The sequence below is a fragment of the Prionailurus bengalensis genome, chromosome F2, assembly GCF_016509475.1.
Source record: "Prionailurus bengalensis isolate Pbe53 chromosome F2, Fcat_Pben_1.1_paternal_pri, whole genome shotgun sequence".
Classification (NCBI taxonomy): Eukaryota; Metazoa; Chordata; class Mammalia; order Carnivora; family Felidae; genus Prionailurus; species Prionailurus bengalensis.
Window position 1 is genome coordinate 48551179 of NC_057353.1, and position 22557 is coordinate 48573735.

Genomic DNA, 22557 nt, shown 5'->3' on the forward strand with positions numbered 1-22557 from the left:
CAGCTTTGCTCCCTACGCACAGGATACTTCAGGTGAAGGGAGTAGATTGTCCCCATTAAATACTTGTGAGTCTCGAAACCAAGGCATTGATTCCAGGATGTCTTGTGTGTGATCTAAGATGGCGCCACTGCACTATCTAAACAATGGTTTCTAACCTTTGCTTTGTCTCCACCAACTCAAGCAGGGCACTGGTAGTGTGAAGGGGTATGGTGTGACTGCTGGTGCTTTTCTCTCTAGGTAGACAAGGTAGATGTGACCAAACACCTTGTAGAAGCGCTTCCTTGTTCAGGATCAAAAATAGGACATGGCCCCATTTAGTTATGCAAATATAAGGCACCCGATGTCATGGGGGAAGTGTAACAGGTCTTTTTTTTTTTTTTCCTTTAAAGTCACACATGTCAGGGGCGCCTTGGTGGCTCAGTCAGTTGAGTGTCCAATTTCAGCTCAGGCCATGATGTCACAGTTCATGAGTTTGAGCCACGCGTCGCTGTCTGTGCTGACAGCTCAGATCCTGGAGCCTGCTTCTGTGTCTCCCTCTCTCTCTGCCCCTCCCCCACTCACGTGCACATGCTCTCTCTCTCTCTCTCTCTCCCTCAAAAATAAGTAAACATTAAAAAAAATTAAAAAAGAATTTAAAGTCATACCCCTCAATACCACATGATATGTTGAAATGATCCCTGGAGGGAGGAGAATAAATTCATCTGGAGCAAAGCAACCTCATGGGACAAAAGGGCTTGTATCCGTCAGTACACCTTTACAAGTAAAGGCTGTGAGGTGGCAACCAACGATCCCCCAAATCACATCTTAAAACTACAAAAGTTTCGTTCTTGCTCCTTACCACACTGATTCCAGAGCTAAGGTTGACTAGCTGGAATTTTGCTGGTCACCATAAAAGAGGGAAAGACAGCTCTGGAGGGCCTAACACCAGCAGTTACATACTCTGGTCCAGAAGTGACACATATCATTTCTGTGACCAGACCAGAATGCATGACCTCGCCCAGCCACCAGGGAGAAGTGTAACGCTAACATGTGTCTGAAGTGTAGAGAGAGCCTGAACTATGTGATGAACTCACTATTATGACCCCTACAGGGATGGGGACCCAGGCTCCCTTTCTGTTTGAAGATCACTGTTATTAGAACCACACTGACACAGAACAGAATGGATGTGATAAATGGAATTGGAAGGTAACACGGCTGGGTTATGTCTCCAGCCTGCAAGGCTGACTACAGCCTTGGCCGAATTTCCCTAGTTGAACTAAATGGAAATTTGGGAAGAGAATATTTAATCTCGTAGACAAAATAAAACTGAACAAATCCAAACATGGGTATCAAAAGACCACCATTATACCTATTCTGTTCACGATATTGTTGGGATCAGGCAGAAGATGCTGTATCTGCTTTATGTCTGAGGCAGAACCAGCTTACCTTTAGAGATAATTAAGAGAAAAAAGGGGATTGTCAAATTACATTGCAAATAAAGTTTGTAAGTATGTAATGAAGGAAAGCTTTGTCGAGGATAAAAATTATTTCACGACTAAGAAATACCTGGGTGCATAACAGAATAATATGTCTCCCTTATGGCTAGGAATTACACACTGCACTGGGCATGATGTCACTGTGTGACACGCGGTAGGGAGTTGAGGGTACTTAGTTCTCAGGGGAAATTTACCAGATACTAAAAATAGGAACTTAAGACCAGTTCGCTGCTCTCTGTGTATTAAGATGGGGCGGTATAGACTGACATAGGTTGCCCAATGAGTCACATTGCCTTGTCTCAAAATTCCAGGACCTCAGAAGGTGACTGTGGTTGGAAATAGGGTCTTTAAAGAGTTACCAAGGTAAAATGAGGTCATTGGAGTGGGCCCTAATCCAATATGACTGGTGTCCTTAAAAAAAGAGGCGATTAGGACACAGGCAGACACAGAAGGAACACCACGGGGAGACACAGACAAGACAGCCGTCGATAAGCCGAGGAGAGAGGCCTCAGAAGAAACCAACCTTGCTGAGACTTGATCTCAGACTTCTAGCCTCGAACTGTGAACATTTTTGTGAACATTTGGAACTTGACCTTCCCTCGGAACAGGGACCACGCCATCACAATTCCTAACTAACGTTAGAAACTTCGGAGCCTGTTCTGTTTTCACAATTGGTCTGAGTTGTGACAATTGCAGTACCCGCTGCTTGTACTGGGGCAGTTCCCTTAGCATTTGTTTGCTTGTTTTGTTCACGGCTTTCCCCGCCTAATTCTCTCTTGGGAAGCAGGTCAGATAAGCATCAGAATCCCCATTTTAGGGCTAACAGAGCTGAGCTCATAATTACAGTCAGTTCAGAGCGCATAGCCCCACACAGGCTCCATGACCCCAGGAGATGTTTCCTGTTCCAGGACCACACTGCTTTACTTTGAACAGTGGTAATAAACACTTGATGCTTGCATTTATCTCTTCAGTGAGACTGTGCGAACTAAAAGGCTGCCTTTTTAAACTATGGTCAAGGTTTGGATAATTGAATTCAATCAGAGGATCCAATCTCATCTACCGACACCCACCAGTGATCATCCCTTCATCACTTTGGTTTATTCCTAACTTCTCTCTTTCTCCCCAGAACCTCACACGGATTTTTCCAAACCCAGGCTGTGCCTCCACTGACCAGTAGCCACGCTTAGAATTAAAATCAAATTATCCTAAGAAAATCAAAGGATGATCAGGTATCATCTTATATGTGGGGGTATTTCCACCCTTTTCACATCCCACTTCCACACTGGTCAATCAAGATCAAACTGGGCTTATTGGCATCCGCGGGGAAGAAAGCCACAAATTTCTAAGTCTCTGTCAAGATTAGGATGCCAGCCGGTGGGGGAAGCTTAAAACAACAGACCTCATTTATGTGGCCCCATTTGGTTTTATTCCTTCCGCTGGAACAACAAGCCGAAGATGAGAGAATTTCGGAAGGTGCCCGTCAATAGAAGGAGGTCACGTTACCTGGGCAGACCTGGCAGAGGTGTGACGTGATCATTTTCTGGGAGGAAAGATGTTTTTTTTTTTGTTTTTTTTTAAATTTTTTTTTTCAACGTTTTTATTTATTTTTGGGACAGAGAGAGACAGAGCATGAACGGGGGAGGGGCAGAGAGAGAGGGAGACACAGAATCGGAAATAGGCTCCAGGCTCCGAGCCATCAGCCCAGAGCCCGACGCGGGGCTCGAACTCACGGACCGCGAGATGGTGACCTGGCTGAAGTCGGACGCTTAACCGACTGCGCCACCCAGGCGCCCCGGGAGGAAAGATGTTTTTATCACTCCTGCTGACCCTGGGCCTCCAACTCCTAGAGGTCTGTATAGCATTTTTAGCCATTGCTGGATAGAACATCTGATGTTGGGCATCTATCATAACTAAGCCCAGATACGGATAAGTCACACAAGCAGGGGTCATTACAAGGGGAACAAAGGAAGCTCCATTAACTGACTGACTCCATAACGGTAGTTAAGTTCAGATACTGGGTGCTTCTACGGTAACTCTGTCCGAGTTTGTATTTTATAATCAAATGACAATTGTCCATGCTTTAGCTATGCTCAGCAAATAGCCATGGCTTTCCACTTTGTGCTTTCCTTCCCATTAGACTGGTCTAATTGTAATGACAGTTACTGCAAATGGGTCACCCAAATAATTAGACACATCGAGAGAAGTATGGAAACCCTGGATATCAAAATTCTCTAATCTCCCTGGCTTTGAGTGGCTTTCCTTTCCCAGAATAGGTGGCCACCTTACATGAGAATTTTAATCCATTTACTGCCATATATATGTTCCCACACATGGGTGCTATACAGTGCCAGGAAATGTAAAATGTATTATATTTTCCAAGAGCTTTTGTATACAGAGCCTCGTTTGAGCTTGGCAGTAGCTCTATGAGTGTGTTCAGCCCTGTTCTTAAAAGCGGATGCTGAGATGCAGAACGATAAAAGCAATTTTCCCAAGGAATAAACTAGTTATCAGTTCAACCACAACCAGAATTCAGGTGTGATGGTTAATTTTGTGTGTCAACTTCATGCAGCCACAGAGGGTCCAGATATTTGCTCAAACATTCTGGTTGTCTCTGGGAGGGTGTTTCCGTATGAGATGAACATTTGAATAGATAGACTGAGTAAAGCAGATTGCCTTCCCCGATGTGGGTGGGTCTCCTCCAATCAGCTGAAGGCCAGACTACAACAAAAAGGCTGAGTTAGGGGAAATACCTGCTATCTGACTGTCTTCAAGTTGGGACTTCAGTTTTTTCCTGCCTTCTGACTGTGACTGAAATTTCAGCTCTTTTTGAGTGTTGGGCCTGCCCCCATTTGGACTGGAACCATATTATTGGCTCTCCTGGGTCCCCCAGCTTGACCACTGCAGATCTTGGGACTTGCCAGCCTCCATAATCACATGAAGCAATTCCTCGTAATGAATCTCTTGATATGAATCCTACTGATTCTCTTTCTCTGGAGAACCCTAATACACCAGGTCGTTTAATTTGATCAGTGCTCTTTCCCTATACCTTCTCTAGAGCACAGCTACCTGAGTGGAAAATTAGAAGTATTTCTATTTGAGAACCACCTCTAAGCCATTTCTCAAACTGATGTTAAGTTGGTCAGAAAAATGCCAGAACTGGATTAAGACAGACAGACAGACACACACACACACACACACACAATCAGTGGGACATCTCTAGAGACAAGGCTTCCCTTAAGGTGTCCCTGGATTTCATTTCCTCCAAAGAGAAAGAACAGGTTAAGAGCTGAGCCATTATAGGCTGAGGAATTAGACTCACTGAGAGGGACTTGGTGAGCCTTGTATATGTCCGTCTTGATCAGATTTCTTCCCTGCCCAGTTGAAAATGCAATGAAAAGAACCTAAATTCCAGTGGCGCTTTGAGAGCTTTGAAGGTGTAGTGAGAATGCTTCTAGCACTAGCAGAGATTGATGGGAATAAGAAAAAGGCAGTCTTCAGCTCTTCATTGCCTTTGTCTGTACCCTGCATGTCTTGTAACAGCTCCCTAATTGTTCTCTCCCTAAGCTGCACAGACCTCTCAGTTTTCAGTCTGACAAAATTTAGTGAGCCCCTGCAGTGCGTCAGACACTGGTGACAGAGCAGTGAGCGAGATTCATGGAGTCCTTGTCTTCATGGAGTTTTATAGTGAAAGGGAAAAAGATATTAAGCAATTTTGGCAAAGTGTAATTATTAAAGCAGAAATGTCAAAGCGAAAGGGCAGGAAAATATTTCCAGCAGGAGAAATCATGTGTATGAAGGCTCAGAACTTGGACATGGTGTAGAGAATAAGGTGGAAAGTGGTGTGAGAGGTTGTTAGAAGCGTAACCGTGTGGGGCCTTCCAGCTCTGCTCTGTGCCTTCAGCAGCCATCAGCCACATATAGTTACAGAGCACTTGAAATGTGCTTAGTTCCAACTGAGATATGCTGTAGACATTTAATTCATACTGGATTTTGAAGTGTAGTGCAGAAAAAGATAGTATCTCATTAACAATTTTATATTGATTATATGTTGAAATGATAAACTTTGTGGACGTATCGGGTCAAATAAAAATATGAAAATTAATTAAAATTTTTTCTGATGTGGCTACTAGAAAATCTCAAATTACGTACGTGGCTCACATTATATTGCTATTGGTCAGCACTGTTCTGGACCATGTTAAGAAACCTGGACTTGATCCTAAGAGCATTGGGAAGGTTGTGAAATGTCTTAAATGAGGAGGTGACATGGTCAGGTTTGCATTTTCAAAAGACTGGTTGAGGGGGCTGGATGGTGGGAGACAAGATGAGACCCATTAGGGATAGCTGTGGTTGTTCAAGTGAGAGAGGGTGGTAGCCATGAGGACAGAGAAGACTTCCAAACAGTGAGATGACTAACACCAAACAGCTCTCATTCCGGTGAAACATGAACACGATAGGTTGAACCCAGATAAAATTTCCATCTTAGTCCATCAAAAATGGTTGAATAGTGAGAGAACTAACAAGGGTCAAAGTTGGAACATAAAGAATGACATAAATATCCCTAATTCCACAGTGACATAAATGAATACATAAACGAGGGGGAAAGCAACAACTCTTTTCCCCAGAATTCCAATTAATAATGAAGAAAATATGAAATCGCTATTAGCATATCACAGTAATAACTGCCGTATGCAAGATCTATGCAAGCATACTGAGTGGGCAAAAGTTTAAGCAGAAACAGGTTATCCATCTTAAATTATATCTCCCCAAATAGTTAATAATTATAAGGAGAAAAATAATTTACATCGGAAAATTCTAGCAGACATCACTAAGCTAAGTGATCAAGCTTAGCATCACCAGTAATACAGACATCATGCATTTCCTATGATGCAGCCAAGACATTATCACTCTGTGGTATCTTCCCAATTAACACATAACCTCATCTAGTCATGAAAAAACATCAGACAAACCCAAAGTGAGGGTCATTCTACAGAATAACCAAGAAGGACTATTCAAAGAGATGAGAGAAGACAAAATGAGTGAGCATAGATTGGAAAAAATTGGATATGACAAGTAAATATTTGAGATCCTGGATTAGGTTCTCTGATAGAAAAAAAAAAAAAAGACACTGGTAGACATTGGTAGAAAAAAAAAAAAAAGACACTGGTAGAAACACTAGTGAAACCCAAACAGGTTCTAAACTTTAGTAAGTATTGTAGCAAGGTTAATGTCTTACTTTTGGGCTCCTGGGTGGCTCAGCTGAGCATCCGACTCTTGATTTTGGCTCGGGTCATGATCTCACGGTTTGTGAGTTCAAAGCCCCACGTGGGGCTCTGCGCTGACAGGCAGGAGTCTGCTTGGGATTGTTCCCGCTCTCTCGGCCCCTCCCCTGCTTGTTCGCTTGCGCTCTCAAAATAAACATACATTAAGCAATTTTTAATTTCTTGGTTTTGATAAATGTTCTATGGCTATGTTACCAGCAGAAGCTGGATGAAAGGTGAATGGGAACTCTATTTTTGCAACTCTGAGTCTAAAATTATCTAAAAAGAATGAACTATTAAAATAGCTTGAATATCAGTAATTTCATACAGTCCAACTTATACAGAAGTCAGACAAGAAGGAGCCAAAACTGCTAAAGCTACACTAATACTGTAATTATCATTACATGCTGCAAATGTTCTTGTCTGGGGGCAACTTTTGCACCAACATCAGTTTGCGTGAACATTCAACTCAAATTCATTACTCTGTTCCAATGATTTGATTTACAAAATTTTGAAGTTAAAGTCTGATGGGAAGACTGGGAAGAACACAGCCATGGGTGGCACATTTCCACTGGCCATGTCATCACAAGGGTGTGGGCACTAGGGCAGCTACCTTCCTCTACTCCCACTTCTGGAGACCTACCATCATGAGGAAACCATTAGGATGGTCCAGGTCCCAGCACTGAGACTGCAGAACAATACCCTCCCCAGCCGCTGTGCTGTACTTACACGGTGTTGTTTCCAAGAAATAAGTCATAACAGGTGCACAGATGACCCGAGATGCTGGTCTTATAACTGGTGCCAAGTGAGCACATTGCCCCTTACCATGCGTGTTCAACAGTGAGCCAGACTTTAGGTCAATGGCTAAGTTGGATACTGTGGACAATGTTCTCTCATGACAAGGGGATTTCAGAGCCAACTAAAATAGCAACCTCCAAAATTATACTCAATACACCCAACTAGCATTTACAGCTCCTAATTCCACTGACAAGTGACTAGCAAGTGTTTCTCCTGCCAGGTGTATTACCTTTCATGCAGCTTAAGTATCAGCATGTTTATTGCATTTAAGGTTTCACTTAATGGCCTAAGCTAATCTAACTTCCAGAGGTAATTTACTCTCCATTTAACAGGTCAGGATTCTTTTCATTTGCCACAGCAGTCTTATTGCTTGTAATCATTCATCGTGGTATGCCCCTTAATTTAATGCTACTTAAGGTTTTGCTGAGAGCCAGAGCTATATCTCAATCCCAAATCATCAAAATGTACAAGAATGTTTCAAGATTAAAATGTGTTGGTTTCCTGAACTGGGCAGGCTTGTAAGTTATCTCAGTGAATACATGGATACCAGTCCTCACTTTGTATACTAATTTGATTCACAGTAGAGATACACCCCTGCAGTTCTAAATTTGAATGAAGCTCTTAGAAAAATGCAGACACTAAGTCTTTGGATACACTCGTAAGTCATCAATGTCATGTTTAGAGTGAGAATGGTTTTCAACAAATGCCATCAACCAAGTAAATATACCAAAGGAAATTTTTATTGTAAACAAGATATAAAGTACAACAAAAGAAATATTGTGCAAATTGTAAATCACAAAGTTTTTTTTATTATTAAAAGAAAACTCCTGTTTTCCAAGGGTCCAAGTTTTGATGTCAGAAATCAATACCCAATAGAGAAAAATGTTAAATGGAAAGATATAGTGCCATTTTTCACTGTAGATTTTAAACAATTTACTTTTGTTTTACCACTGTATGTATCATCCACTATATAACAGAATATAACAGAAATACTGTTAACAAAAGTGAATGTTTTAACAACTTCTATTCACCTAATTCCACTTCCCTCCCCCCCAAAAAAACTCCTATAAATTAACAGGACAACACTTGCCCATGTGAATAATGGTCACTAACTTTCTAATTCAATAAAGCACACATTATATCCTCATAATATAAGGGTACTTTACTGATGACATAAGTCATCTTTTTCAAGGAGTTACCTAAAATTCTTGGTATCCCTTCTTTACAATATATATTTTTATCTTCCATTTTTTTTCTAAACAAAGTGCAATGTATCTTAGAGTCTACAGAAAACACATTGGTATACAATTTTCAAATCTACACAAGAAACTGCAGGCAAACTAAAGCTCAAAGCATAATAAAATGCCTAGATATAGTCATCTGTTAAACTTTCAAAACAAAAATGCAAAAAAATTATAGCTATACTTCAAAGCAATTAAATTACTGAGGATTCCAAATCTTTGGGCCCTCTTTAGCAATATACAAGCTGCTTAATTCCAAATGGTAGCAAGTATAAAAATGCTAGTTCTAGATCATATTTAACAACTACATCCACGAAATTGACTGGAAAGACTAGGAATAGTAAACAAGGTAACTAGGAAAAGATGCCAAAGTTTGTAATACAAATCAATTTTCCATCTCCATCTCCGTACCATAATGTTTATTTCCAGTCTCTATTCTTGAAACCAGTGCTTTAGAAGAATCACATTGAAAAGTTGGTCTCAAGTACAAACGGTGAAAACGAAGTAATAAATTGTGCACACAAATTCAAAATCTGTGCTACCTGTGTTGACCTCATCTGAAACCTTCAAAAAATATTTAAAGGAATAAAAGCTTTCTCATCTCTCTTATGTGATAAGAAATGAATCCTGCCACTCTGTGACCTGCTTGTGGCTGCAGCACTTCTTGTCCTCCAGCCCAGGGCTGAGGCTTCTCCTCAGGCTGTGGGGCTTCTGCGTTCCGCCGCACCGGAGGGCCACAGACTTGCAGTGGAAGCATTTTTACATCACCGCTGGCTCCTGGCTGTGACCAAAGTTACTTCGGATTCTCACCTTCTGAGCGGTCACTGTGTGGGGGCAGGGGTTGGAGGTAAGGCCATGTCATTTAACTTGCTCACTTCCATCTGCCAGTTTGGTAGCTTCTTGGCGGACAGATGGCGCCGGGCATGCTTGGTCAAATGGTCGCTCCTCATGAACCGTCGGTCACACATGGGACAAGCAAATTTCTTCTCACCTGTGTGGGTTCGCCGGTGTCTGGACAGTTCATCGGAACGGGCAAACCTCCTTTCACAACCTTTCCAGCTACAGCTAAAAGGCTTTTCTCCTGAGACAAAGAAATTCAGATCGTCACTATGCATTCATCAAGTCACTATAAATTGCAGATCTAATTATATCCAAAGACATACATTTTAAAATATCTTAAGAGATGCTCTTTAAAATAAAAGCTACTAAATGAATCAACTGTTAACTGAATGCTACATATATTTCCAACTTTCACTCAATCACATTTATAGGAATCTTCCCTTTACAAATGCCAAACACAAAAAGGTTTTCTGACTTCAACTATGGTACAACGGCTTTAGAGATACTTTATTAAAGTAACTACTCAGACACATAAAGAATCATCGTTTGAGAAATTAAAACAAACACCTTGATGAAATCTTTGAGAAACCTGTAAATATCCCCCACTGAACTGGCTAATAAGGCAAGTTCTTCTTTAACATGCCTGGCTTGTACCTGTGATCATGGCCAAAAAACATTCAACTAAATCTCAAAGACACAAATAAGAAATGGTTGGTACCTGTGTGTGTTCTCATGTGGGCCTTCAGATGAGAGCTCTTAAAGTACGTCTTGCCACATCCTGGGTGGCTACAGATGTGACTTCGTATCCTGGATGAGTCAATCTGAGGAGTGACTTTTGCTGTGGAAGGGGAAAACCCTGGAGCAGGGGCGATGGGAGAGAGTCTGGTGCCATTTGGGCTCACCACCGGAGGCTTTGGGTTCTGAACAACAGGCTGGGGAACGACAAACATGACAGCGCCTTTGGGCACCTGAGTGCCCATGAACACGACAGGTGGGCACACAGCTGGTGGCTGACTGGGTGGAGTGCTAGGAACAACTGTTGTCACAACAGGGTTGTTTGCAGGGAGGGGAACCATCTGACAGATGACCGGCATAGGTGGCACTCCCCCTGTTGACACTGCAGGTGGGGACACCAGCACCGACTTCTGCTGTGGGGACACAGGGGCGGGCTGAGGTCTACAGATGACTGTCTCTGAGGAAGGCACAGAAAAGTCATAAAGTGCAGGACTTGCTTTCTCATTAACATCTGCTGCCGTGTTTCTCTCACGTTTGGATCTGTTTGGTGACACAGCTGCACAGGGTATGTTTTTTCTTGCAGCCTCAACGTTCAGGTGGGTTCTTCTTCGAAAAGAATTGTCCTGATAGTTGAGGATGCTGGCTGCTTTCACTGGGCAAGATCTGTGGTTACACAGCTGGGCATCAGCTGTATGACGGATCACACTTGTTGCCTGAGCCTTGGGGAGTTTGGGGGCAGGTGCCGGGCTCTTCTCTTCCTCTTTGAAAGGTGCAGCAATGTGAGGCTTGGCAGGATCTGAGAATGATTTGAAGTGTCCGGTAGATGGCGCTGATGCCATCAAATTTGACACTTGAGAGGGTTCAAAGTCAGAAGGGCTGTAAGGTGGAGTCAAACACTAGAAAAGAAATACACAGAAATCGGCATGAGAAATTAAGTTCGTTATGTAAATTATAAAAAATTAGACCACCTGCAGTCTCATATTAAAAACAAAACTTACAAATGCTGGGATCGTATGAAAGTCAGGTGTACTCGGGAGTAGATTTTCTTCCTCCGACATATCGGATACTGGAGTAACAGGTCTGTTTTCAGTGTATTTCTTAAAATCAGACTTCCAACTGCAGCTCATTGACATAAGTGCTTCTACAGCTTCAAAATCACTCTTTTCTGCGGTTTTGTCCCAGGAATACACACTCTCTTTCGATCTTTCAGAAATCATTTCCATCCTTTCTTCCTATAAGAACAAAAGATCAAATGCTTATAACCATATTTTTGTCCTCCAAATAACACGCAAAGCAACGTACAATTTTTCCTTTACAATTGCACAAGTTTCCAAGTTTGCGAAATAATTTTTTCTCTCACCCCTACTAAAAATAAAATTTTCCTCATTCTTTCTCTAATACTTAGGGTTGAACACAGATATCCCTGCAAGGTAGAAGAGAAGCATATTACCATTAAGGAGACCAAGGCCAAAGATAACAATGCATGTATGATCCAACAATGCATGTATGAACTTGATTTAGAAAAATTATATTCTTCCCAGAACAGCCATCTGCAACTGAGATCAAATGAAATAACTAAGGGAAGGTTATGCAAAAGTTTTTTCAATACTGCAGGTGAGGTATGAGGACTTTTGAGGTACCAGTTCCCCACAACTGGTAGTGGGGAAAAGGCAAAGTGTAGTGGACAGAACTCAGGTCTGTCGATATGGGTCTGATCTTTTTAAAGTCACTTGGCACGATAGGATAAAATCAACAGAATAGGTATCTTCAGTGTCTTTTTAAAATTACTACATTAGGTTATTTTAAAGGTAAAATACCTTTCATAGCTTGATTATCTATGGTAGAGAGGGATAAAGTGAAATATGTGGAAAAATCCCAAAGCCATATTTAGGCTTCAAGTTCTTCATATTTGTGTTCCCTTTCACTAGATTTAAACAATGGCTTGCCATGCATAGCTATGACCAGCTAATGCGATACTAAAAAATGGACAATCAAAATGTAATCTTCCACCCAGAATTTGTAAAAACTGCCTGGGGAGTCTGCGATAGTCCAAACATTTTTTAAATTTTTTAAAATAACTGCCAGATGACAAGAATGATAGTGCATGCTTGCCATTTGTACAGCTCCCTCTATCAAGTGTTTAATGTTTCATATTAAAGTTCCTTAAACAGCACTTAAAAAAAAAATGGCACTACCCACCACCTTCCATTTTCCATTAATGTGATGCCATTCTTTTGGTTGAAGTAGAAATTGTGTAAAAATACCGAAAAGCATTCTTTACAAAGTACTACTCTCGACGCTAGTTTTAAAAAATACATAAACCCTTCGTGTTGATAACCTTAGAAAAGGAGCCACTGCTCTGGAGATTTCACCAACAACGCTATTGCATAATCGCGCGCCCCTTTATGTAAGCTGCAATGGACAGCGCACGTATGTCTAAAAGCCTCAAGACGCCAAAGCCAAGCAAAGAAAAAGGAGAAAAGGCAGGCAAGCAAGGAAGGGGAGCGTGAGCTGGGAAGGGCAGGAAGAGAAGCGGGGAGGGGAGGAAAGGGAGTGGGGCGCAAGGCAGGAAAGGGAAGAGCGGGTGGAGGCGCGGGCGGGGGAGGCAGACGAAGGGCGGGGGCGGACGGCGGGGGAGATCCTCGCTGGCGGGGACAGACGGATGGGGCCGCCCTAACCTCAATGAGGCTCGCGGGTGAGTCACTGGGAACATTCCTCGCCGCTCGCACGTCCCCGCGCCCCTGCCCCCGCCATTGGCCAGCCTGCCCGGCGGCCCAGGCCCGGATTGGCTGGGCCGCGAAGGGCGGGGGCGCGGGGGAGGTGGGGGCGAGGCATGTGAACAAAGCGTGATCGGCGGCTGCTCCGGGCGGCGCAGGAAACGTGAACTGGGAATTGCCGCGCCGTCACCTTTCACCTACTTCCTGAGCCCGCGGGCCCCCGCCCTCGCGCCGGCCCGGGGGAGGGGCCGCGGGCGCCGCCGCCAACCGCCCGGCAGTGCGCGCCCCAGCCCGCGGGGAGGGGCGGGGCCGCGGGCGCCGGCTCCGGGAGTGCCCGCCCCTCCCCGCTCCCGGAGAGCCGCCGTTCCCTTAGGAACCGACAGCAGGGCTGGGCCTCTCTGCCGCCCCTGGCGGAGGCCGGGGCTGGGTCACTCGGGGACGAGAAGCTCCCTGGGCGCACCCGCTCCCGGCCCACCCCCGGCCTCCGCCTCAGCTGCCGGAGGAGGAGCCGTGTCCCCGCGGAAACCCAGCCCCCTCCCTCCTCCCGGCCGCAGCCCCCGGGGATCCGGCCGAGCCCTCGGCGCTTCCCGCCCACGCCGCCCACGGGACCTCAGACCACCCCGTCTTTCCCGCAGACGCGGCGCCCCCTCCCCGCGGTTTCCGGCAGCTCCGGCCTCCGCCCGCCGAGTCTCCACAGGTTCCCAGACGTGCAGCCCCCACGGGCTCCGGCTCCAGACGCACGGCCCGCGGCTCCCGCCTCGACACGCGGCCCCCGCGTCTCGCGGCCCCGACTCCCCCCGCCCACGTCCCCCGCCCCACGGCCGGCTCCCGCTTTCCACCCTCGCATCCCCCAGGCGGCTCCCTACCCCCCTTCCAGGGGGCCCTCAATAGATGGCCACTTGCTCTCAACAGGGATGGGGAGTCCCCTGCCGGCGCCTCGTCTCCCCTCGGCGGTCCGGGGCCCACGTGCCATTCCCCCGCGCCCACGCCGGGCGCCCCCTCCCCCAGCACCCGGCTGTCTGCTGAGCAGCCCCCGTCCTGCAAGGCTCGGCTCAGACCCCTGAGAGGGGCAGCCCCCTCGCCTCGCCAGTGGACACCCCGCCCCTCAAATGCTCGCCAGAAGCCCCCTCCCGCCCTGGGTCGCATTCCTGATCCAGACGGCGGCATCTCTCTCGGGTGCCAGGTGCAGGGTAGACCCCTTGTCCCCCCCTCCCCTCTACACCTTCCCCAGTCCTCGCTGCCAGGGCAGCAGCCCCCTCCTCACTCCTCGCGCTCCTCCAGCCATCCTCCCCCTCGCCCACCTCAAGTCTCCCTGCGGAGCTGCCCCTTCCCCTCCTCATTATACACCTCTCCCTTCGTCTCTAGAGCCCCGTTCGCCTCTCCTGACCCACTCCGCGACACACACGCTCTCACCAATGCCCAGTTTGCAGGAAGAAAGCCCCTTTTTCCTCCACGACCCCGCTGCACCCCGGTCTTCGGGCGCCGCTGATGTCAAGGGCTCGGGGTTGGCGCCCCGGCTGGCCCCTGAGACGCAGCAAGGAGAGGAAGGACAGGGGCATCCCCAGGTGACTTACCGAAGCCTGCTGGAGAGAAGCGCCGAAGTTGAGCATGGTTGGCTGCCTGGCTGCCGGCGGCGAGCTGACTGGCTGCTACGCTGCTACGCTGCTTGGCCACAGACGGGCGCCCGGAGACACTCGACGTCGCTCCCGCCGCCGCCGCGCTCCGCGCCGTCTGCCCCCTCCCCATTCAGGTAGCCTCTCCGCCTGCCCCGCGCCGCGGGCGGGGGCGGGGGCGGAGCCTGAGGACGGCCAATCAGCGGCAAAGGTGTGTGAGGCGCCGGCCAATGGGCTCCCGGGGCCACGCGTGATCAGCGGCTGCCCGGCAGCGTGAAGCTTGTGTCAGTGGAGCGTGTACACAATCCCCGGCAGCGTGTTCCCTCGGCCCGGCCCGAGGGAACTCCCGCCGCCACCTGACTCAGTGACACCCTCTCATCCCTCGCCCACCCCCCCAACAGCGGTCCTCGGCCCCGGCCTAGGGGGCGGTGCCGCGGGCGGGGGCCTAACCCGGAGGCGCGGCAGCGGCGCGCCCAGGCACTGCGGAGGGCCGGCCCCACGTGGGAGGTGGGGAGGGATGCCCGCCCCGCCCCGTCCCCTCTGCTCGGGGCCCCATCTCGGCCCGCCACGGGGTGGGCGGGACGCCGGGCAGCCGGGCGGGGGAGGCAGCGGCTGCTAGCCAAGGGGCCCGAGCCAAGAGATTTGCATTTGGAAGCGCCGTCCTTAGGCGTCTGGCAAGAAAGCAGAGCCCGCTGACCGACTGAGCTGCATTTCTCGAGCATTTACTGGGTTTTGCCTCGCTGAGCCGTGAGGAGCACCGAAGCGGGGAGGGGTGAGGAGGGAGGGGAACCCGGCCGCAGAGCCGACACCTGCTCCTGCGCCCCCCGCCCACGCCCCCCGCCGCCGGCGCGGGCTCGCCCTCCCCATCTGCGTCGCTGGCAGCAGTACCCGCCCCGTCCGCCCCGCCCATCCTTCCTCCAGGCAGCTGGGAGAATGGTGTGGGGACTGCAGGAAGCTCTGAGGACTGGACCAATGGGGTGATGAGGGGCTGTAGACCCGAGTTTTTATCCTTCTCCGGAGCCGACGCTCGGTTGGAGAATCGAGTTTTGAGCTCGTTGTAAAGTTTAAATTGCAGTCTACAAGCTGTTTCAAAGGTAGACCCCACCACCCCGGGCCAAGGCCTCCGGAAACGCCCTGCCGGGAAATGGCTTGTGGGGAGGGGTCTCCTAGGGTCACCCAGCGCAGGTCGGAGCACGCCTCGGGGCGGGGTTGCTGCGGGGAAGCCCGCCTAGTCAAAGACACACCCGCCCCTCCAAAGCACCATCGGCCCTCCTCTCTCCGACTACCCCACCTCCGACCCCCAGGGCTCCGAGGCGGGCTAGGGCCTCCGGATGGGGAGCCCATGACTTTGCTTTCGTTCCCAGTTTGCCCTCTTTTGGCCGTTTGGTCCCGTTCACAGCAGCTGTTGTTGGAGAGTTGGGCAGTGATAACCCGGCTTAAAGCAAACCAAAGATTTTATCTCCTTTGGACGGGCTGAACACGTGGCAAAAATCACGGCCCCTCCCTCAAGCTGTCTCACCTCTCCGTGTAACTGAAAGGCTAATTTAAGTGTCCTTCCTTTCCCAATAACCACAGAATGCGCACAGAAGGGAATTAATTATTTTAGAAACTGTTAAATCCATGAACATCTTCTAGTGGTTCTTTCTGGTATATCTAAGATCCAGGGTAGCCAACAACAGTAGTAATAATACAGTTGACCAGGGCCAGGGATTGAATGGCCTCTTGTCACTGCCCCTCCTTAATCAGCTGGAGGGGGGCCAGCTCAGCAGCCCAGGCAGCTCTTCCTATCTCCCTTCCACTCCCTGCCTCCACTCTGTCTGCAGGGGTGTCCCTTCCTGTAGGCTTCCTTCCGCCAGGGCTGTCCCATCCTGTTGATCTGAGCTGGAGGGGTTGGAGCAGCTGGCCCAGGGCACCTGCTGCATTAGGGGAAGCTCCCCTCGGCGCCCAACCAGCAGGCCAGCCTTCCTTCCTGTCAGGGATCCGCCCCCTCCACAGGCCAGCCTTCCTTCCTGTCAGGGATCCGCCCCCTCAGGTGGCCACAGCCAGCCCTCCAGGTCTGAATCCAGTCCTTTCTTCAGGAATGTGGGGCCTGCTGGCGTGATGCCCTAGCACGCTGAGAAGCAGGGAGCATTCATGGCTTGTGGGAGTGATTCAAAACAGGAAAGAAAAGAGAAAAGGGGTAGGAGGAACAGTGTGGTGGTGGCACAATTCCTAGAGATTCAGAGAAAGATGTTCCCCAGGCACCTCAGACTCAACATTACCAAAACTAAAATCATTTCTGCTCCTTCCTGTATAGGTTCATCATCTCCCATCCAGCCTTCACCTTCTCCCGCAAAGTCCTAGATCCAGTTGGGCCCCAGATCGTGAAAGTTTTGCCTCAGAAACGTCTCTCTTTCCTCATTTTTCATTTCTCTCCTTTAATTGTTGCTATCAACTCTCCCTTGGATTGAATAATCTGCAGTCTCCCCATCCAACCTCCAACCCCATCCCAGTTGATTTCTAGTGCCCAAACTCTCCATACTGCCACAACAGTGGTGTTTTGAAAGTCACAATCCAATCATGACACTCCCTACTTAAAAATGGTCCTTGGCTCCTGTTGTCTAGGAGATAAGAAGCTATTCCATTCAGAGTAGTATAGTCTGCCCCCAACTCCCCTCCCCATCCTTCCAACTTCTCTCCTATCTAGACATACCCTTAGCCAAAGCCAGGGCAAATGACTTGTTGTACTTCAATGGGTACAATTCCACATCTCTAAGCCACAGTCCTCATTTAGCAAACATTGTGTTGCTCATTTACCCAATCTGTTCAACAAGTATTTGCTGAGCACCTACTATGTGTCCTAGGTACCAGAACAATAGCAACGAACCAGTCCAGGTCTCTGCTCTCAGAAAGCTTGGATGGGAAGGCAAAGACAAGTCTCTCTGTCTCCATCTCTCTCTCCCTCTCTCTCTCTCTGTCTCTCTCTCTATATATATAATGCAATCACTTATGATGGTGAAGCTAACTAATGCGTTGAATTACGACGGGGTGATATGATAATATGATTGTGCCTATGATTGTGATTTGGTTTAGGAGATAAGAGAATCTTGCTTTCGGGGCGCCTGGGTAGCTCAGTTGGTTAAGCCACTGACTTTGGCTAAGATCATGATCTCATGGTTTGTGGGTTCGAGCCCTGCATTGGGCTCTGTGCTGACAGCTCAGAGCCTGGAGCCTGCTTCAGATTCTGTGTCTCCCTCTTTCCCTGCTCACATTCTGTCTCCCCCTCCTTCAAAAATAAATAAACATTAAGAAAAATTAAAAAAGAATCTTGCTTTGAGGAAGAGACTCTTAAGCTGAAAACTAACGATAGGATAGGCAGATTCATGGAGAATGTGCCTGAGTAGAAGACACAGCTATGACCGTGTCTTACCAGGAAGGAGCTCACTTGGTGATACAGTGTGGCTGGAGGTGTAGAGGGTGCTGGGGAAAGTGGGGTGTGGGGGGACAGGGTTGGAGAGTGAGCAGGAGCAGTCAGACTAGGAGGAATTTACAGGCCACAGTGTGAAGTACAGATTTTCCTCAAAGTGTTACAGGAGCCATGGTGTCTTGGAAGAAATGTACATTTTTATCTTTGAAGGGCTCCTCTGGCTTCCTTTGCTGTACAGCCACCTTGTTGAAGCCTTCTTTGGTAATTTCAAGATGAATCCACTGTTCTCTGTTCCCATAGCATTTTGTCCACACTCCATGCTGGAGTGGAGCACATATCACATCTTATTGCAAGAAGGTATCTTACAACACCTCCTTCAAGATGGCAGCCATGTCATAATCTTTCTGGTCCAGTGTCTGTTCTGTATTAGGCACTCAAGATTTAAAAAAAAAAAACAACAAAACTTTTTTAATGTTTATTTTTGAGAGAGAGAGAGACAGAGTGTGAACAAGGAAGGGGCAGAGAGAGGGAGACACAGAATCTGAATCAGGCTCCAGTCTCCGAGCTGTCAGCACAGAGCCTGATATGGGGCTCAAACCCACCAACTGTGAGATCGTGACCTGAGCCGAAGTCAGCCGCTTAACCAGCCGAGACACCCGGGTGCCCCTAGGCACTCAAGACTTTTTTAACGGAGGAAACAGAATTGTAGGTTGTCTCTGAAGACCCAATGGAGTTACAGACAGAATGTGGACAAACACCGAGGACAGAAGTATAGATCCTTCTTTACCTCACCCTTGGCTTCCATCGGTGTAGGACCACGCATGGAAAACTGTCATCTTGGGTATGACTGAAAAAAAGTCCTGGGCAGTAGTAAGCGGTACGTCAGATAGATGCTGACCGTTCTTGCTGATGGTGCTCGTCTCTCCTTCCATCAGAATAATGAAGGAAGTGGCAGGGGGGCTGACATGTAAAGATCCCTCAGTTTAGTTATGGAATTAGAGCATATTGTAACCGACAGCCATCTTCTCATTGCTCCTTAAAGTCAGTGGGTATCCTCACCATTCATCTGTTGCCCTACCATATGCCAGGCACTAGCTGAACACTGGGGAATAACACTAAAACGAAGTCAAAGGGGCTTCCAGGACAGTGGGAGGAGTAAACAGGAGAGGCAGCCATTATTATAGAGTGTGGCTAATGCCAGGAGAGGGGTGTGCAGTGTCCCAGGAGGGCCAAGGAAGAGGTCAGGGAAGGCTTCCCTCAGCTGATCCCTAAGCTAGAGGAGAGCAGGGGTGGAGGTAGAGAGTAGACAGACCGCTGGGGATTCAGGATGCTCTAAACTGTCTGGATCACAGATTTGAGAGGTAGGGTGGGGAGCTTAGGGTGTTAAGGGAAGTAGCCCCAAACATAAAGGGTCTTTGCACAACAGGCCTAAGGAATGTGGAAGTAGAACTTTTATCCTGAAGACAATAGGGATCTACTGAGAGATTTTAGCAAGGAATGATGGTATAGAAAGCCCATTTGGGCTCATTATGGAGAATGGGCCAGAGAAGTGGGGTCTAACACCAGTGAGAAGGCTTTTGCAGTAATGTAGGCAACAAAGATGATGCTGGCCTAAACTAAGGAAATGGTGGCAGGCATGGAAAGAATGGAATAGAAATACCAAGAGGGGAGCCTGGGTGGCTCAGTCGGTTAAGCGTCCAACTTCGGCTCAGGTCATGATCTCACAGTTTGTGGTTCAAGCCCTGCATCGGGCTCTGTGCTGACTGCTCAGAGCCTGGAGCCTGCTTCAGATCCTGTGTCTCCCTCTCTCTCTGCCCCTCCCCTGCTCATGCTCTGTCTCTCTCTGTCTCACAAAAAAAGAAAGAAAGAAAGAAAGACCAAGAAACAACAGAATTTGGCAATTCATTGGATGGAGGCATGAGAAAGAGAGATGTGGAGGAGGGCTGCCAGGTTCTGGCTTGATTCACTGGATGAAACAAGACCCAATTGCCCAAGGTAGGGGCCATAGGGAGGCAGCAGGTTTTGGTGTAGAGAAATAAAATGCCAAATTTGAATTAGGACCTATAAAGATAAGATTACCTGTGGGACTTCCAAATAGAGATGCCCAGGAGGCAGTTGAAATTTCAGGTCTGGAGCCCAGGAGATAAAGATCTGGGCCAGAGATTAAAATCTGGGAGTAATCAGGGTATAGGTGATAGTTGAAGCCAGAGGAGTAGATGCAATCCCCTAGGAAGAGTAAACAAGAGATAAGAGAACTGAGGTTGGGTCTCTTGGGAACTATGGGCTCAGGAAGGAGACTGAGAGGGAACGGCCATGTGGTGAAATCGTGGCAAAGGGGGACATGGCGAGGACTTCTCTTACATACCCAGCCTAATATGACATAAAGTGGAGATGAGAGGCAAGTAAGGGATGATTCAGGAAGTGAAAGTGTCACACAGATTAGGAAAAACATCCCTACTGACTAGTGAATAGTATTTGTTATTTTCATCATACCAATTACCATGGGTTTTAAGCTCATTAAAAAAATTTTTTTTTTTAATCTTGAATTCAGGGGCACCTGGCTGGCCAGTAGGAAAAGCATGCAACTCTTGATCTTGGGGTGGTTGAGTTCAAGCCCCACGTTGGGTATGGAGATTTCTTTAAAAAATAAAAATAAATAATAAATAATAATAAAATCTTGAATTCTTGGTGTTGAGTGGATTGTTTCTAAGATGGACACAGCAACCCGTTTCACTCCATGTAACCTTTTCCAGTGTGACTTTGCCATTCCTGCATTAATAGCCCCCTTGAATGGGGGCTGGCTCTGTGACTCACTATGACCAACAAAATCGGGGGTGGTATGGTAGGACTTGGTGCCTAGGTCTTTTTATTTTTTGTAATAATTTTTTAAAACATTTATTTATTTATTTTGAGAGAGAGAGAGAGAGAGAGAGAGAGCAAGTGAGCGCATGGGAGAGGCAGAGAAAGGGGGAGAGAGAATCCCAAGCAGGCTCCACAGTGCAAAGCCCAACCTGGGGCTTGATCTCAAGAACCATGAGATGACGACCTGAGCTGAAATCAAGAGTCGAACGCTTAAGTGACTGAGCCACCCAGGTACCACTTGTGCCTAGGTCTTAAGAAGTCTTGGGAGTTTCCATTTTCACCCTCTTAGAAACCAGCCATTTGGCAGAGGCATTTGGGCTGAACTACTGAAAAATGAGAGAACATTTGAATGGAGGAGGTGGAAACCAAGGCACCCCAACTGACAGCCAGGCCCAAGACTCCAGATGCATGAGCAGACCCACCCAGGGCCCTCCAGCACCAGTCACACAGGCCCAGGTGACCCAGCCTGGAGCAGAGAGGAGTTCTCCTCGAATTCCTGACCCACAGAATTAGGAATGATAAATGAAAGGGCAACCCACGTAGCGTTTCCTGCCTCCCCTCCACCAGGTAGGCACTACCCCGCCCCCCAATTCTGCATACAGGACTGTCCCTGGGTTTAGGTGGGTTTGCTATGCCACAAGAAATAACTGAAACAGTGGGTGTGTGATTGTATCAGCTCTGGAGTGACAGCCAGTTTTCAAAATATTCATCTTATAAAAAAAAAAACAAAAAACAAAACTCAAGCAGCTGGGAGAAAACCCCAGGAAGGAGGACTAGGAGAACCGATGAAGTAGGAAAGGAAGAACAATTAGAGTAAGAAATAACTTGGGAAAATGGGAAGTATGTAGATCTGGAAGAAAAATAAACCCCCGACCCTCCAAGCACTGTACTGAGCACTCTGCACTGGAAATGAACATGTAACAGGAAGGAAGGGAGTTCACTTTGATGGAGGGCCTGCTATGTACCAGTTGCTGCCTGGTTCATTGAGAATATGGGGGACTTGATTTGACCCACTATATAAAGTCCATGGTATAGCATAGCACGTTATGTTAGAATTGTTTGTACACAATTAAATTTTTTCCCACTTTCCATTCTGCTCTTTTTTATCTTCCCAAGAGGTATGAAGCTAGTTACGCGGTTAAGTGACTCTGCAAGGTTCCAACTAGCAGTAAACTATAATTGTTAAACATTTTGATTTTTACAAAGTGAAAATAGGCTTACTGCCTTTTTTTAAAAAACAAAAGTAGTACCTGCTGATCATACAAAGGAAAAAGAAATACAAAAAGGAATAAAAGATGAAAATCTCCTGTAATTCCACTCCCCAGAATTAACATTAATGTATATATTTTTTTTCAGACTCTTTTTCTCTGCCCTGGCCTCTCACTTTCCCCTCTCTCTACAGAGTAAAATGTGCTATTTTGTAACCTGATTTTTTTTAACTTTATCATGGACATCTCTCTGTGCATCGATAATTATCAAGGTAGAATTCTTACAGCTTACATAAAAGTCTGAGCCTCCATTTTCTCTGGATGGTGCAGTCACTAACTTACCTTTTCAGACTTCAGAATCTTGGTAATCTTGGTTAATGTCACGGGTATGAAGAGAGGGGTGT

At 47.2% G+C, this 22557-nt stretch overlaps 1 protein-coding gene across 2 annotated transcripts; it reads right to left on the reverse strand.

The window, feature by feature from the left end:
- Positions 1-8253: 8253 nt before the first annotated feature.
- KLF10 (Kruppel like factor 10) lies at positions 8254-15174 on the reverse strand. Of its 2 annotated transcripts, none has more exons than XM_043601511.1 (4): positions 14639-15174; positions 11346-11579; positions 10331-11243; positions 8254-9853 (listed from the first exon to the last, which is right to left on the reverse strand). In XM_043601511.1, the coding sequence occupies exons 1-4, from the start codon at positions 14672-14674 to the stop codon at positions 9594-9596; spliced, it is 1443 nt and encodes a 480-aa protein (XP_043457446.1). In that variant the 5' UTR covers positions 14675-15174; the 3' UTR covers positions 8254-9593. The 2 variants fall into 2 exon arrangements, with proteins under 2 accessions (XP_043457446.1, XP_043457445.1); XM_043601510.1 differs by lacking the exon at positions 14639-15174 and adding an exon at positions 12547-12859.
- Positions 15175-22557: the final 7383 nt, after the last annotated feature.